The 15,857-nt window shown below is 38.3% G+C and overlaps 1 protein-coding gene across 1 annotated transcript in view; it reads right to left on the bottom strand.

The window, feature by feature from the left end:
- MBTPS1 (membrane bound transcription factor peptidase, site 1) overlaps positions 1-15,857 on the bottom strand; it is a 43,937-nt gene that overhangs the window by 10,730 nt on the left and 17,350 nt on the right. Inside the window, exons 9-18 of the mRNA XM_073307518.1 lie at positions 15,301-15,403; positions 13,301-13,452; positions 10,793-10,954; positions 9,008-9,152; positions 8,113-8,301; positions 7,274-7,446; positions 5,635-5,750; positions 3,049-3,205; positions 1,850-1,974; positions 618-695 (exon numbers count right to left, since the gene is read on the bottom strand). Of these exons, the coding sequence (XP_073163619.1) occupies positions 618-695; positions 1,850-1,974; positions 3,049-3,205; positions 5,635-5,750; positions 7,274-7,446; positions 8,113-8,301; positions 9,008-9,152; positions 10,793-10,954; positions 13,301-13,452; positions 15,301-15,403 (1,400 nt within the window). The remainder of the gene's footprint in view (positions 1-617; positions 696-1,849; positions 1,975-3,048; positions 3,206-5,634; positions 5,751-7,273; positions 7,447-8,112; positions 8,302-9,007; positions 9,153-10,792; positions 10,955-13,300; positions 13,453-15,300; positions 15,404-15,857) is intronic.

Below are 15,857 nucleotides of genomic sequence, written 5' to 3'. Positions count from 1 at the left end.
GGGACCTCACTTGTCCTCCATGAGTTCTCAAAGATAACTGCTAACAACAAAATGTGATACTTGTTCAAAACATTAGCTATAGCTGTACAACAAATGCATCACCAACTTATGGCTTGGAAAAGAAAATCCTACAACTGAGATATAGCTAAAGATAATATTAAAAAAATAGAAGATAGTCAAATTTGATAGGACCAAGTCTGAGTTTAAAGACATTTAGACTTCAGCTATCACTTTAACTGAAATGTACAAGCAACAGTCTGAAGTAAAACTGCACAAAACCACATGCAGAAAGGACACTAATAATTACCTATGCACCCAGATGCACACACAATTTCTGCTGCATCTGTAAGTGTATAAATAGATATACAGAGACAGCAGTATTACAATAAATATTTGTGTATATAGTTACATATAACTGTCTTGTATCAAAAGCATGCCTGTACCTGTGTCCTAAGCTGTGTGTAAAAACGCTATACCAAAAGAAACAACCTATCTACTGAATTACTCTGTACATTTTTGGTAACTTTTGCACTCAATTATAAATGTTTACCTGTATACCGACCTAGAAATACCATTAATAAAAAAAATAATAAAAATAAGGAAATGCAGCTGTATACCTTGGTCCTTAAAAGTGTGTGAAATTACAATGCCATCGTCTGGAAACTTAGCAATACTGCATCCTGATGCATAGTTCACTGAAAAAACAGACATATGAAATTACAATGCACAGACTAACAATGCATGTACTTTCCCCCCACCCCATTATTCAGCTAACTGTGAAGGTCAAGAAAGAAAAGAAATGCATCATACATGCTTATATGAGTTCCCATATTCTGATTAAAATCACCATATAATCTGCAGAAGGGTTTTTTTTCAATTAACTACTAAAGAATTTCCAAGAAAAGCTTTCAAATATTTAATTTCATATATTTCACTCAAGTATACTTTCATTTTAGAAGTTACGATGTTATAATCTTTTTCAAACCCAAAAGAGAAGCTTAATTATTTTATCTTTTACAAGCCATTGTTATCACTATGAAGGATAATTATTATTTGTATTCCAATGGCCCCCACCAACAATCAGGGATTGTACGAACAAAATTAGAGGCAGTCCCTGATCTGAAGAGCTCACAGTCTAAATAAACAGAATAGACAAAGGGTGTAAAAAAAGGAAACAACACACAAGCAGAAGATTGGAAACTAAGGCAAAGGGAGATTAAGTGACTTGTTCAAGGTCAACCAGAAAGTCTGTGGCAGAGCCATAAAATGATTCCAGATTTCTTGAGCCCCCGTCCGGTGTCTTTCACCACAAGATCATCCACCATAATAGCTAAAACCTCAAACAGTGAAAAATATCAATTGATATGGGTAGACATATTTAAAATCAATCAATTACGGGGTAGAGAATTCAAAGGTCAAGAGGACAAGATGTGCTAAAGAACATCCAAAAATTATATACATGTGTCAAAAGTGGAACGTTTTGAGGAGTGACTCCAAACGTGAATTTTTTTTTTTAAGAGAAAACTTCAAAATTCAATTTAAAATATTAAGTTAAAATAGGACAAACCTGAACCTTGATATCTAATATTTCTAATTAGTAAGTAATTATAATTTCAAATTAGAAAATAAATAAAACACTAAGAACTACATCTGGAATGCAAATACAAAGACGACCATAGAGTTTATTATACAGATATTAAACTAAAATCTTCTACTAGATTTTTTTCATATAATTTCATAGGGGTGTTAGTTGCAGTATCTCTGAAAGTCACATGTCCCATAAGTATAACTATTTCCCCAAAGAAAATACTATTCTTGGAGTAGTAAAGTACTGTATTCCATGACTTACTTTCATGGTTTGCCATGGTAAAATCCCCTTCGTACAGCCCATCACTAAAGGCCATGTTCCAGACAGAGAGAAGATCATTGAGAGCTGGAATATTAGCACCTCCAGTATCTGGCATCCACCACTGCCTACAAAAATTAGAGCATGACACAGGTTATTAGTATAGGAGATCCAAAATTTTGTTTCATGACAGAAGTTCCAATATCTCCCTGGATGATATTCAGAATGCACCAAAGCTATCAGTACATTCAAGGACATAAATGTTAATGTTTATTTGGTGGTGACAGTTTGAACACTAAGACTGTGATTTTCAAAGAGGTCTGAAGTGCGTTATGTGCCCAGATCCCATTGCATTTCTATGGGATATAGGCACCTCACTCCCTTAGGCTCCTTTGAAAATCCCAGCCTAAGTTAATTAACATTACAAATGTGAAATTCTCAACGTGGTCCAGCTTTACAGTGAAACAAAGTGTGCTTTAGCAGAACAGAACAAAAAACACCTTGAAATAAAACATTTTGACACGTCTACTTGGTTTGGCAATGAAGGAAAAAAGCTAATGGCCCAAATCATTTAAAAGCTGTCCGAGAGAATAAGGAACTTCTGATGTCTCCAGTAACAGAAAATATTATTGTTAACAGTTGGTTGGATAATTTCTAGGTTAAAAATAACACAAAGCTGACTGATGAGTTTTCTAATCTTTAGTTATTTTTAAGCCCACAAATATTAAATTTTCCATTATTAGTGATGCTAACGTATTTCCCCTTTATAAAATATATAGGAATTATTTCAGATATTTGAATACTGGGTCACTTAGCTAACTGATACCATTCATAATTACGCTCTCCTTCCCATTCTCCTCCCAAAAACTGACAACTGAGAACTTTTTTTTTTTTAAGTAGTCATTGCTTTTTCTAGTCTCTATATTTGTGACATATGTTGCCTTAATATAATATATATATATATATTTACAGCAATTGCTGTTAAAAACATGCCCATTTGCCATTTGATAAAGACAAAGTGAATGTAGCATCTGCAGTATTCCCTTCCTTATACATATTGTGGGAAAGACTGCAAATACTAAAATAATGTTACTGCATTACCTAAGACAATAGACAAGTTTATTTTTTTTATGATGACCTCCTTATAAAGAGCAATTATGTTAAGTTGTGGTTCCCACAGGCCCTCCCCCACAAACTGATACCTTGTGTTTTCATCGTAGAACTTGACTTTTCTCATCACTGAAGTGTTGTACCAATCACTGAACACTATTAGCGAGAGTCCATTATCAACATCCCTCCTTAGCTTGGTGATTTCTTCAGGAAAATATTCTTCCTCACTGTCCACCATCAGTAAGGTCCCTACATAAACAGAGCAAACAGAATTCATAATCTCTGAAGATCTAACCAATGTAATGTTACCTCTATCTACAGAACTCATGCAGAAGGTAGCATCTGTGCTGTGTCCCCATGCCTTCCTAAAAATATGCTCCAAAGTGACCTGAAGGAGCCCCCTTTAAGGGTATCAGTCTCATTTCCTTTCAATCCCTAGTTTCTTTCAAGAATGCCAATAATAAGTGTCAATTTTAATAATGGTTTCTAGGATGTAGGTACTGGATTAAGACCACCAACTCCTTTAATGTGTCATGCTACAGAGGAAGTTATAGTAAGGAATAAAGGATGCACTGATAGTGACTCTATAGTTATGTTTTAGCCAGGATTTTCCCTTTGACAAGACCTTAAAATCTCTCAAACAAAATCAGTGACTTGCCAGCATAAGCAGGAACATACAGCCATTAAAACAGGAAGGCTTCAACAATATGTGTAAGAAAATACCAACATGAAAACAACTCAGTAGTGAATATTACACGGATCAGCGTTTGTTTTGAAGCTGTGCATATGTAGGGGAAGAAGAGGAATTCTGTAACATCTCTAATGTAAATACACAAACCAGTGATTAAGTCTTTACATGAGACGGATTGGATATCCTTTAATATGTAATGCTTCTTACTTTGATGACAAGTTTAATTTTTATGCTTGATAATACAAGAATGAAGAATGAATCCTAGCCAAAGACACAGTAAAGATTTGAATGGTAATTGCTTGCTTTAATACAGAAGACTATATGCTTAGTGATCTATCTCCATGTTTTCCTTCTGTTCAAATACTATCATTTATTACTCTAGCTGCTGTGAAGTCGTAATAACCAGATTAAAAAAAATATTGAGACTTCTTGCTGCCTTTTTGATGAAGAAGATTAAAAAACGGTCTTGGTTATTTCACAACGTTATTATAAATAACCAAACAAAATAAGAAGGTGACTTATTTGCTCCATAGGAAAAGTAATTGGAAAAATATACTTGTATACCCTGGAATAAACAACTGACATGTTAATTTGCTACTAGTTATCGAGGCACCTTAATTCTTCACTCTTTCTGTAATAAAACATTTCCTAATAAGAGGTACACTAACATTATTATTTCTTTCTTCTAATATTGCGAGAGCTCTTCTTTCAAAGCTGTCTATTGGAATTGTTTTTCCCCTCCTATTTGCTTTGTTGTATATAAAATGGTAATAAGACAAAAGCATTTCAACTGGAAGTGTTTACAAACTGCAGCATCACCAAGAACACAGAAGAGAATCCCATCGCCTCCTACCCCTTCTGCAAATGAAGTTCTTATACAGAAAATGCTATTCAATATATATTGGACAGTTAAGTAGAATGAACATCAAATTCATTTCCACTTTTGACTGAAGGTAGTTTTGTATATTTATCCATATGTGACAGGATAACATTTATAGTTTATTATATTTATGCAAAAAAACAGTTCTAGTCTAATTTCTGAAAGCCCAACAGGTCATTTGATTTTTCAGTGAATGCTGTTTCAGTTTAACTCATATAAAGATTTCCATTATTAACCCAATTTAAGGAATTTAATATTTAGAGTATTTAAATGTATGAGGCTGAAACAAAGTTCGTTGTCATGCAAGAGAACCTTGTTTGGCAGCATCCATGTGACTATGTCACTAGAGACCCATTCATGATAGGGGTCCCTTTCAATAGGCATTTATCTGAGCTACGCTGGCATTTGTCTTAAGGGGTTCCTATTCTCCAGCAACTAAATGAAGACAGCATGCAAGGTGGCTCTACTTATCATTATAGCAAACCCTATATTAAGGTTATCTAACACTGCCCATTACAAAGGATTCTTGCGACCTTTTCTTTACGTTCTCACACTTCCCTTATTTGCAGCAGTCCTTTGATATTTGGCAGGGGGGGGATGCCCAAAAGCTACCGAGGTACCATCTCTTTGTCCCATGAAATGTAAACTGTTGAACATGGCCCTTTCACTTCCCTTCCTCTGGAAGATTTTGGCAGTCTGCCATAATATTAATTAAACCCATGAACAAGGTAAGACCAAGATTCACCACCAAAGCAACAGTCTCAGACACTGTAGTGAGAATACATTTCTATGATTCAATATACAATGCGATATAGGGGCTAGGGAAATCAGAACATTATGGCAGATTGAATTATGAGTTTTCCTCCTTCTCAGCCCATTAAATATTTTTGGATACAACGAAAGGGGAATTGACTAATTGTACTGTCGAAAATGGAATACTACAGAGAAACTTCCTTTGTAAAATTAAAGACACATTTATAATGTATGCAGTTATTTTTCTATTAGCATGTACTCTCTAGTATTTTTTCAGATCTTTTCAATCCCTTACAAAGATAAGAAAGCTTCTACAAGAAATTAACAGAACATAAACAATGCATGACTGCTTACCATACTGACTAGCATCAAAACATGTAAATGGTGAACCAAGAACTTCAACAAAATATCCCATGCTTCTTAGATGCTGGTACATATCCCTGAAGTTTGTATGGATGTGGTCACCATTCCTAATACAAATAAAAGTAAACAAAAACAGTGGTCAAGAAATGTAAACATCACATGCACAAACATAAATTACATTATCTTGTTATAGGGTCAATTTTTATTTTATTTTCTAAAAGATACATTTTCAAATAATGGCTTCTAATTTTCCATGCATAATCAACTCTATGCACAATTCTGTGCAAACTGTATCATCTGTAAGTGTAGATAATAGAGTGCAATGAATTACACAAACAACACTAAAGGCTGAGTTGAGGCCTCTTATGAAATACATTAGTATTTGTTTATTACACATTTCAAATAGAAAAATTAACCCCATATTAAAACCAGCTGAGATGAAGCAAGTAAGTGGGACTGACTTTGGAGAACTGCTGAAACCAGTGGAAACAGCTCCTTGCCATTTGCCAAGAGCCATTCTAGGGAGACGAGTATCCCAGTTCCCCAGGCAGCTATTCAGAAGAAGACACCCAGCACCTGTAACCTGCTTGGTTCCCATTGCTTTCTCACTGTGTGCTCCCTCCTACACAGTGCCCACAGTCTTTGTCTCCACCCAAGTCAGACTCTGGAGTAGGTTCCCTTTTTGGCACTAACATCAACTTCTTTAGGAGTGAGGGACCAATATGGAGACATTTCTGAAAAAGCAGAGGCCCTCGTCTGGGATCTCTCAGGTTGCTTTGACGTGTGCCAACACAGACAACAACATGTATACCAGTTCCCTTTCACGAAGTGAATAGCGGAGCTGAGAAAATGCCATAGTCAATCTGTAACTAAACTAAACTATTAAGTTATTTTTAAAAATGAACCTTCAGTTTGAGTTTTATGAATGAATCTAGCTGAATTTGTAAAGGTGTTTTGTTTTTTAAATAAGAGCAAAACACTTTAAGATGAAGCCTTAGTTTTCAAATACATTTCACTCTTTAGAGATGTCAAACTTTTCTTCAGAAATCCAGGAAATAATTTAAATAAGTTGTTAATAAACCACAGATAAAGCTCGAGAACTCCATCTAGAAGCTATATCGTTTTCCATGAAATTATTAGAAAATAAAATTCCCCATGTTATATGCTGGAAGTGGGATTATGTTCCCTAGACAATAAAGGTACAATACACCATCGCTATAACGAACCCCTGGGGATCCAAGCCATTTGGTTGTTATAGCCAGTGGTTCGTTATAGGGAAAGAACCTTGCTCTGCGTGTGGGGGAGAAAGGGTGGCTGACACTTTGAGTCCCGCAGCACAACTGAGAGCTCCTCTGGCCCCGGGACCATGGCAAACAGCTCCTCTGGCAGCCAAAGGAACTGTGTGCCCCCACTCCCCTGCAGCCCTGAAGCCAGAGGAATTGTCAGCCCCCTGCTGCAGCAGGCGAAGCTTGGGATGGGATCCGAGGGCCAGGTTCGGTATAGCCTAAGGTTTGCTATTACGAAGGGTGTTATAGCGAGGTTGTACTGTAATGCATGTCATTAACATACAGTCAAGAAATAAACTCAAGAAATTAGTTACAATTTCTCAGATAAAACTGAAGAGACACACCAATCTAAAGGATCATTCTTCATCCTCAAATTATCTCTGGGGAAGTATCCTGGTGGATAACGAAGATTGTGATACTGATCCCAAAGGACTCGCTTGCTACGAGGAGGGGTAGGAATAATCTTTACTTTTATTGGGAGCTTCACAGTAGAAGTCTGCTCTGCACCACTTTTAGACTGGAAGAAAAAAAGGAAAACAAAAATAATGAAATACTTTTCCTAAAACAGTATTTACAATTTCATTTAGGATTATAAAGGTCCAGAAATACTGAAGAATGATTTTTGATTTTTATTTGCCAAGTTTACCCACTAAATCCAGGAACAGGTTTCCAGTGCCAGCAACCAATATTCAGAGATGAAAGTCTAATCCCATAAAGCACAAAAGTATTGTAACCCCATTATAAAAAATCCTTTGTATATTCAGTGGTTTACATTTATGCTCAGAATTTAAAATATTTTAAAAAAAACTTCGGTGCTACAGGTGCTTTAAACATTTGAGACTTTAGAAGGTTCTCCAAAACAATTAGTTCTTTTTATGGAGAGAAAAATAATTCTAATTCATTATCAACCTGTGAAGATTTCCTATATTTCACCAGTTTACTTACAATTTATATTAGCCTCATCTCTCTACGGAGTTGGCCATGTGAAAGGGGTTTTTGTTTGCTTCTTTGTTTGAGTGCATTAATTTCCTGGTTAGATCCCTCAACTGTTAGATTTCTTGCTCAGATTACTAAACCTTGTCCCCAAATTCAACTGCACCCAAGATTATAAACCTAAACCAACCACTTAGAGGGATATTCATTTATCACTACATGATAAAACACTGAAATGAGGTAAACTTACTTCATTTTCTGCGGGGGACAATACTGTGATCATGACATGACCTTGAGCAATGCCTTCCCAAGACGCAGCTTTCTTTGCTACAGAAATAGAAATTGCTAGATATCCTGACCAAGGCCATAATACCGGGGAATAGGAGAAAGCCACTTCAATGTTATCTCCATTCTGTGGTAAATAGGGCTGCCAGTCTGGCTGCAGAGTAGAAAACAGAACGTGTTGGTAATTATTTTAAAATGTTGATGAAGGAATTTTTGTGGGAAACAGAGTTAAGGTTGACTATCACCTGGTAATTAGGTCACTCACTTAGGACATGGGAAACCCAAGTTCAAGTCCCTGATCCAATGACTAATACCTCATAAAAAGTGGAACAGCTTCAGTAGGAGAGGTTGAGCCCAGTGGTTAGAGTGCTCTGCTGCAATGTGGGAGACTCAAGTTCAAACAGTTTCTCCACAGCAAGCAGATGGGGGACTGAACCCAGGACTCCCGCATCCCAGGCGAGAGCCTTAAGCACTGGGCTAAAACTGGTAAGGGAGCCATCCCATCCTCTAGACATGTTACAACTCCTGTCCTCCTTTGCTTTTGTCAAAATTCCCCAAACTGAAACAAAATCTTTTGAGTTGGGTTGAAACTAAATGTTTTAACCCAGCTCAACATTTTCTGACTTTTTGGAATTGCTGAAAATTTTTTTGTTTTCAGTTCGATCCAAAACGAAACAGGTTTTGATTTTTCAGAATTGCTAACAATTCAAAAAATCCATTATTCACACAGCTCTAGGTGTACCGGGTTTGTGCTTACTTTTTTATTTGGCATGGTAAAGTATTACCTGCTCTCCAGTCAGAAAAAGCAGCTCTTCAATGGGAAACACTATTGTTCCAAGTCATAGCTACTGCTGTCTTACCTTGTCTATAATTCTCCCAGTGACACCCATACCATTAAGGATGGTAATATTAACAATAGTTGGCATTCCTCCATAATAAATAGGTTGGGAGCAATAGGGCCACATGTAGGGGCATTCCGTCAAGTCAATGTAGCTTGGACTCAAACTGAAAAAAATAAAAAAAAATACAGTAAATGAAAAAAGCACATAAAACACAATCATGTTAAAAAGTCAGAGGTAAAATTAGCAAGCTATAGTCCCTCTCACAGCTCTGATCTTTCTTTCCAATGAGTCTGAGACTTAAAAACCATGATTAAATTTAAAATATAACATGAGAAAGTTTTATGGCACAGATGGTCTGGTGATACGTAATCCTGCCACAGCATGGGGGGATGCACTTGATGATCTTTGAGGTCCTTTGCAACTCTACATTTCTATGAGAAATAAAGTTATTTAATTTTTAGAATGAAAAAAAAAAGAAAAGAAAAGAAAAACTAACAGGACACAATTTAGCACAATAAAAATAATCTGATGTTGGATAACTGAAATTGGATTATTTCTCTATTTAAGTGTTAAATTTTCCACTACATACCCAGGGGATTAAACTAAGGAAGGAAAGAAAATGTACAAGCTTTCATAATAAAGAGGTGACAGATTCAGGCCCCTATTCCTCTCTAATTTTAAGAAACACAGAATATCAGGGTTGGAAGGGACCTCAGGAGGTCATCTAGTTCAACCCCCTGCTCAAAGCAAGGCCTAATGATGGCTTCTGACAAGAGGCTTTTCATTAAACTCTTCCATTTGAATTATGTAACCCAGGGGTAAGCAACCTATGGCACGCATGCCAAAGACAGCACACAAGCTGATTTTAGGTGGCACTCACACTGCCCGGGTACTGGCCACCATTCCCAGGGGCTCCGCTGCTGGCCTGGGGTTCTGGCCGCCGGCCCCGCTTAACCCGCTGCCGGCCCTGAGTCCCGGCCACGAGTCTGGGGGGCTCTGCTGCTGGCCTGAGGTCCCGGCTGGCTCTACAGCTGGCCTCACCCTGGGGCAGTGAGGGGTGCAGAGAGTGGATGGGTGTTGAAGATTTCGAAATGCAGCTCATTCAGTTAAAAAGCTCAGAATTGTGGGCACCAAAGTTTGGAGATCTGCGGAGTGCACTTGATGCTACCGAGAGAGATCATGGGGCCTCTATTCTGACCTACTGGACGTCCCTGCCAGTGAAATTTAACTGTTTGAAGAAAATTGAGTTTGCAATGCTTTCAGCTTTTGGATTCACATACCTATGTGAACAGGTATTTTCACACATGAAATCTGTCCTCTGTCCCTCTCGGAGCTGGTTAACAACTGATCACTCAGAAGCCTGTGTGCAGCTTAAAGTATCCCAATACGTGCCAGACATTGCAAAACTCAGCAAGGAAAAGCAAGGGCAAGAATCACACTAAACTGGTAAGATCTGCATTTTAATTTAATTTTAAATGAAGCTTCTTAAACATTTTAAACATCTTATTTACTTTACATACAACAATAGTTTAGTTATATATTATAGACTTATAGAAAGAGACCTTCTAAAAAGGTTAAAATGTATTACTGGCATGTGAGACCTTACATCAGAGTGAATAAATGAAGACTTCTGAAAGGTTGCCGCCCCCTGCTGTAACCTATATGCGAATTCTCTTCACCATGTGAGCATGCAGACTGCTCAGCTGAGCAAGATGTGTGACTTTCTTTTAAAACAAATGCTCAGAACAACATGAATAACATTAACATGAATAGATTATTAATTAACGAAAAATTAACACTCACCTGGCCTGTGGCTTATAGCTATTAAGGATCTGGTAGGCTCTAAGAAGATCCAGTTTGCCATGTCCTTGCTCAAACATGTTAACTCCAGGAACCCTACGTGCTGATGCAATCAGGGCCTGCTTCATGCTAGCTGGATTCACCATTTCACGCTTCTGAACTGTGCTAAAAATGACAAATGTTTATTAAATTACATTTAGGAAGCCCTGTTCTTATCTCGGGCTAGGCATGGAATGAGAAATGAGACTAAGGCCAGGTCTACACTCAAAAGTTAAGTCAGCTCAGCTCCATCGCTCAGGAATGTGAAAAATTCACACCGCTGAGCAAAGTAGCTCAGCCAACCTAACTCCCAGCGTAGACAGCACTAGGTCGACAGAAGAATTCTTCTGTTAACCTAGCAGCCACTTCTCAGGAAGTGAATTTACTATGACAACAGGAGAACCCCTCCTGTCACAGTAGTGAGCGTCTATAGCTTTGCTGCTGTAGTGTTTCAAGTGTAGACAAGCCCTAAACTTATTCTAATCCATTCAATTTAAGTAAAATGTAACTGACAATCTATTACATGCATAACCTATGGTTAAAAACTGGAGACTATCACTTAAGTGACTTTTCAATGGAAATGCTTAAGATGCACTGTTAAACAATAACAGAATACCATTTATTTATATATTTTTGGATGTTTTCTGCATTTTCAAATATACTGATTTCAATTACAACTCAGAATATAAAATGTACAGTGCTCAAATATTTGCACTGTAAAAAAAGCAAAAGAAATATTATTTTTTAATTCGCCTAATTCAAGTACTATAGTGTAATCTCTATCATGAAAATTGAACTTACAAATGTAGAATTATGTACAAAAATAACTGCATTCAAAAATAAAACAATGTAAAACTTTAGAGCCTACAAGTCCACTCAGTCTTACTTCTTGTTCAGCCAATCACTCAGACAAACAAGTGTATTCACATTTGCAGGAGATAATGTTGCCCACTTCTTATTTACAATGTCACCTGAATGTGAGAACAGGTGTTCACATAGCACTGTTGTAGCTGGCGTTGCAAGATATTTACGTGCCAGATGCACTAAAGATTCGTATGTCCCTTCATGCTTCAAACACTATTCCAGAGGAAGTGTCCATCCTGATGACGGGTTCTGCTCAATAATGATCCAAAGTAGTGCAAACCGACACATGTTCGTTTTCATCATCTGAGTCAGATGCCACCAGCAGATGCTTGATTTTCTTTTTCAGTGGTTTGGGATCTGTAGTTTCCACATCAGAGTGTTGCTCTTTTAAGAATTCTGAAATCATGCTCCACACCTCGTCCCTCTCAGATTTTGGAAGGCACTTCAGATTCTTAAACCTTGAGTCAAGTGCTGTATCTTTAGAATTTCACATTGGTAACTTCTTTGCGTTTTGTCAAATCTGCAGTGAAAGTGTTCTTAGAACGAACAACATGTGCTGGGTCATCATCCAAGACTGCTAGAACATGAAATATATGGCAGACTGCAGGTAAAACAGAGCAGGAGACATACAATTCTCCCCCAAGGAATTCAGTCACAAATTCAGTTAATGCATTATTTTTCTAATGAGTGTCATCAGCATGGAAGCATGTCCTCCGGAATGGTGGCCAAAGCATGAAGGGGCATATGAATGTTTAGCATATCTCGCACGTAAATACCTTGCAATGCCAGCTACAAAAGTGCCATGCGAATGCCTGTTCTCACTTTCAGATGACATTGTAAATAAGAAGCAGACAGCATCATCTCCCATAAATGTAAACAAACTTGTTTGTCTTAACGATTGGCTGAACAAGAAGTAGGATTGAGTGGACACTGTTTTGGTTTTGAGTGCAATTATGTAAGAAAAAAAATCTACATTTGTAAGTTGCACTTTCATTATAAAAAGAACAGGAGTACTTGTGGCACCTTAGAAACTAACAAATTTATTAGAGCATAAGCTTTCGTGGGCTACAACCCACTTCATCAGATGCACAGAATGGAACATATAGTAAGATATATATATACACACACACACAAATAAGCTGGAAGTTACCATACAAACTGTGAGAGGCTAATTAGTTAAGATGAGCTATTATCAGGAGAAAAAAAACTTTTGTAGTGATAATCAAGATGGCCCATTTAGACAGTTTGACAAGAAGGTGTGAGGATACATAACTTAAGGAAATAGATTCAATATGTGTAATGACCCAGCCACTTCCAGTCTCTATTCAAATCCAAGTTAGTGGTATCTAGTTTGCATATTAATTCAAACTCAACAGTTTCTCGTTGGAGTCTGTTTTTGAAGCTTTTCTGTTGCAAAATTGCCACCCTTAAATCTTTTACTGAGTAGTTAAGGTCTCAAACGGAAAAACTGTTCTTGTTGTTCTTCAGAGAGTTAGTTTTCGTAAGTGCAGAAACAAATATTTTTAATTGGTAGGCTTTTTAAAAGTCAATTTACAGATCTTGTTAATCAAATGCATTTGAGATATATGTTCTGAATTTAATTATTACCTTACTAGCAAAGTGACAGCACCTGCCACTACAGGAGAGGCAACACTTGTCCCAGAGAGGGAGCGGCATCCACCCTTCATACCAGAACCTCTCACTCCAGAGCCATAAGTAACAATGTCAGGCTTCACTCTACCATAACCTCCTGGCAGTTCCTATAAATTAATTAAAAAAATGGTTTATGTTTATATCAACATATCATTTACTAGTGCTGGCCTATGTCAGAGACAGGATACTGGACAAGATAGACCCCAGGTCTGATTCCGTAACATAAATCCTATGTTATTAAAACTATTCTGTATATGTTTTAGATTAACAGTTCCTATACACTTTTCACTTTGTTTTTTAAGTAGAAAAAATATATATTCAGAAAATTTTAATACTTCTTCAGGCAGCTTAAAATCATGAGTCTTAATCAGTCACACGTAAGACAAAGGAGATAATTATTCCACTCTACCAGACAGTGTTACCTATAATTTTTCCCACCCATGTACAGAATGAATTTTGTTATGTGCACCAATATGGAGGTGACATATTGGTGCACATAACAAAATTCATGCGGTGGGGGTGGGGCCGAAGGGTTCAGAGTGTGGGAGGGGGCTCAGGGCTGGAACAGAGGGTTGTGGTGCAGGGGTGTGAGGCTCCGGCTGGGGGTGCGGGCTCTAGGGTGGGGCCAGGGATGAGGGGCTTGGGGTGCAGGAGGGTGCTCCGGGGCTATGGCAGGGAAAGAGGACTCCCCCCAGCTCTCTCTCCCCGCAGCAGCACCTGTGCGGGGGGGGGGGGGGGGGAAGAGGTGCATCTCCCCACAGCAGCAGCTCCGGAGGTGGGGCTTCAGGATAGGCACCCCACCCCCGGCAGGCTCAGGCCTGGGGAGGGGTGCCATGGCAGGTCTGGGCTGGGGGAGGGCTGCCCCGGCCAGGTCCGTGCCTGTCCGGGCTGCCCCGGCAGGTTGGGGCCCGGGCTAGGTTGGGGCCGGGGCACCCCTCCCTCGGCAACTACAGGTCCCTGGGCAGGTTCCCTGAGCACCTGCGTGGTGCTAAGAAGGCTGCTGTGCGGATGTGCAGCTTACAGGGAACTTAGCTACCAGGTAATGGTGAGGCCTCAGTTAGTATTGTCCTGGACTCTGGGTGCCGCTCTTTAGGAAAGAGATGGACAAATTGGAGAGATTCCAGAGGAAAGCAACAAAAATGATAAAAAGTTTAGAAAACCTGACCTATGAGGAAAGGTTAAAAAACCTGGACATGTTTAGTCTTGAGAAAAGAATACGGGGAAGACCTGATAATCTTCAAATATGTTAAGGGTTGTTATAAAGAGCAGTGTGATCAATTGTTCTCCATGTCCACTGAAGGTAAAACAGGAAGTAATGGGCTTCATCTGCAGCAAGGGAGATTTAGATTAAAAAGTTTTTCTAATATCCGATAATAAGGGTAGCAAAGGGTTTGCACAGCCTCTAGGGACAAGCACTAAGCCCATATGTGCTCCTTAAGTTAACAGACTGCCTAATGATAGTGCCAACAGTGGACCTAGGATCCCACAAAGGGAATGAGGTGGAATGAAGCAGTAACCACAGCATCCTGCACAGTGGCTAACAAATCTGGGTGATTTGAGGGCAAAGACAGGATGCACCCTAACAAAAGGCGTAAAAGGGTCTCTCTGGCTCACTTCTATGTAGCACTGAAAACCTAAAAGCCCATTAAAATAAAGTTCTGTTCTGAGGATGAAATGGCTATTTTAAGGATTTACTTTTATCACCTAAAAAGGAACTTAAAAAGGCTTAATTGACGCCAGTGTTTAGAGACTGCATTCTGTCAATTCTCATGTACCTATTACAGTTTAATACTTCGCACATTTTACCTTTTCATCCACATTAACTAATTTAATCCCAGGTGATTGGACCTACCGAGATTTTAAAAAGCTAACATGGCAGAGAGGGCATCTCTGTTAGAATTGGAAAGTTCATGTTAGATGTTTTGAAGCCATGCATATTTTATATTTGAGCTTACCCAGGTGGTCATTCCCCTCGATGAGAAACGAGCTATATTATCTTCAAAGTCAATTCCTCCTACTCCAATCACATCCATCTGGTCAGCAGGGTTATTGAGAGTGCTAAAACGAGTGAGCAGAGGGAGGGGGGTGGGAGGGAGACAATAAAAATAACGGGCACACCACCACCAGGTTCTCTTTGTCTGTCTAGGGTTTGCAACTTTGACAGCTGACATCCTGGGGTGAATTATTTCTGACAACTTCATTTACAGCAACTATTCAAGAAATCCCTTAAAATATCAAAACATATACCAAGAAAAGGAGCGATATTTATTTCAGTATTATTACATGAGGAGCCAAAAAGTAATCAATATATTTTTTAGAGATTTTTGCATTCCCTGAAGCTTGAGATTTGCATGCGCAAAGGTTTGTTGATATTGACAGGCAAACGTCAGTTTGAAGGACTCACTGACTTCTTTTATGCGTTTACATACTATCAAAACTGCTGAATTAAATAGCTGCAGCTCATCTAATTCAAGAATGTACTCCTCAGGTAAAAAAAAAAAAAAAAAAAAAA

This window comes from Lepidochelys kempii, chromosome 12, assembly GCF_965140265.1.
Source record: "Lepidochelys kempii isolate rLepKem1 chromosome 12, rLepKem1.hap2, whole genome shotgun sequence".
Lineage (NCBI taxonomy): Eukaryota > Metazoa > Chordata > Testudines > Cheloniidae > Lepidochelys > Lepidochelys kempii.
Note: the sequence above shows the minus strand (reverse complement) of the source record. Positions and strands in the feature narration are given on the sequence as shown.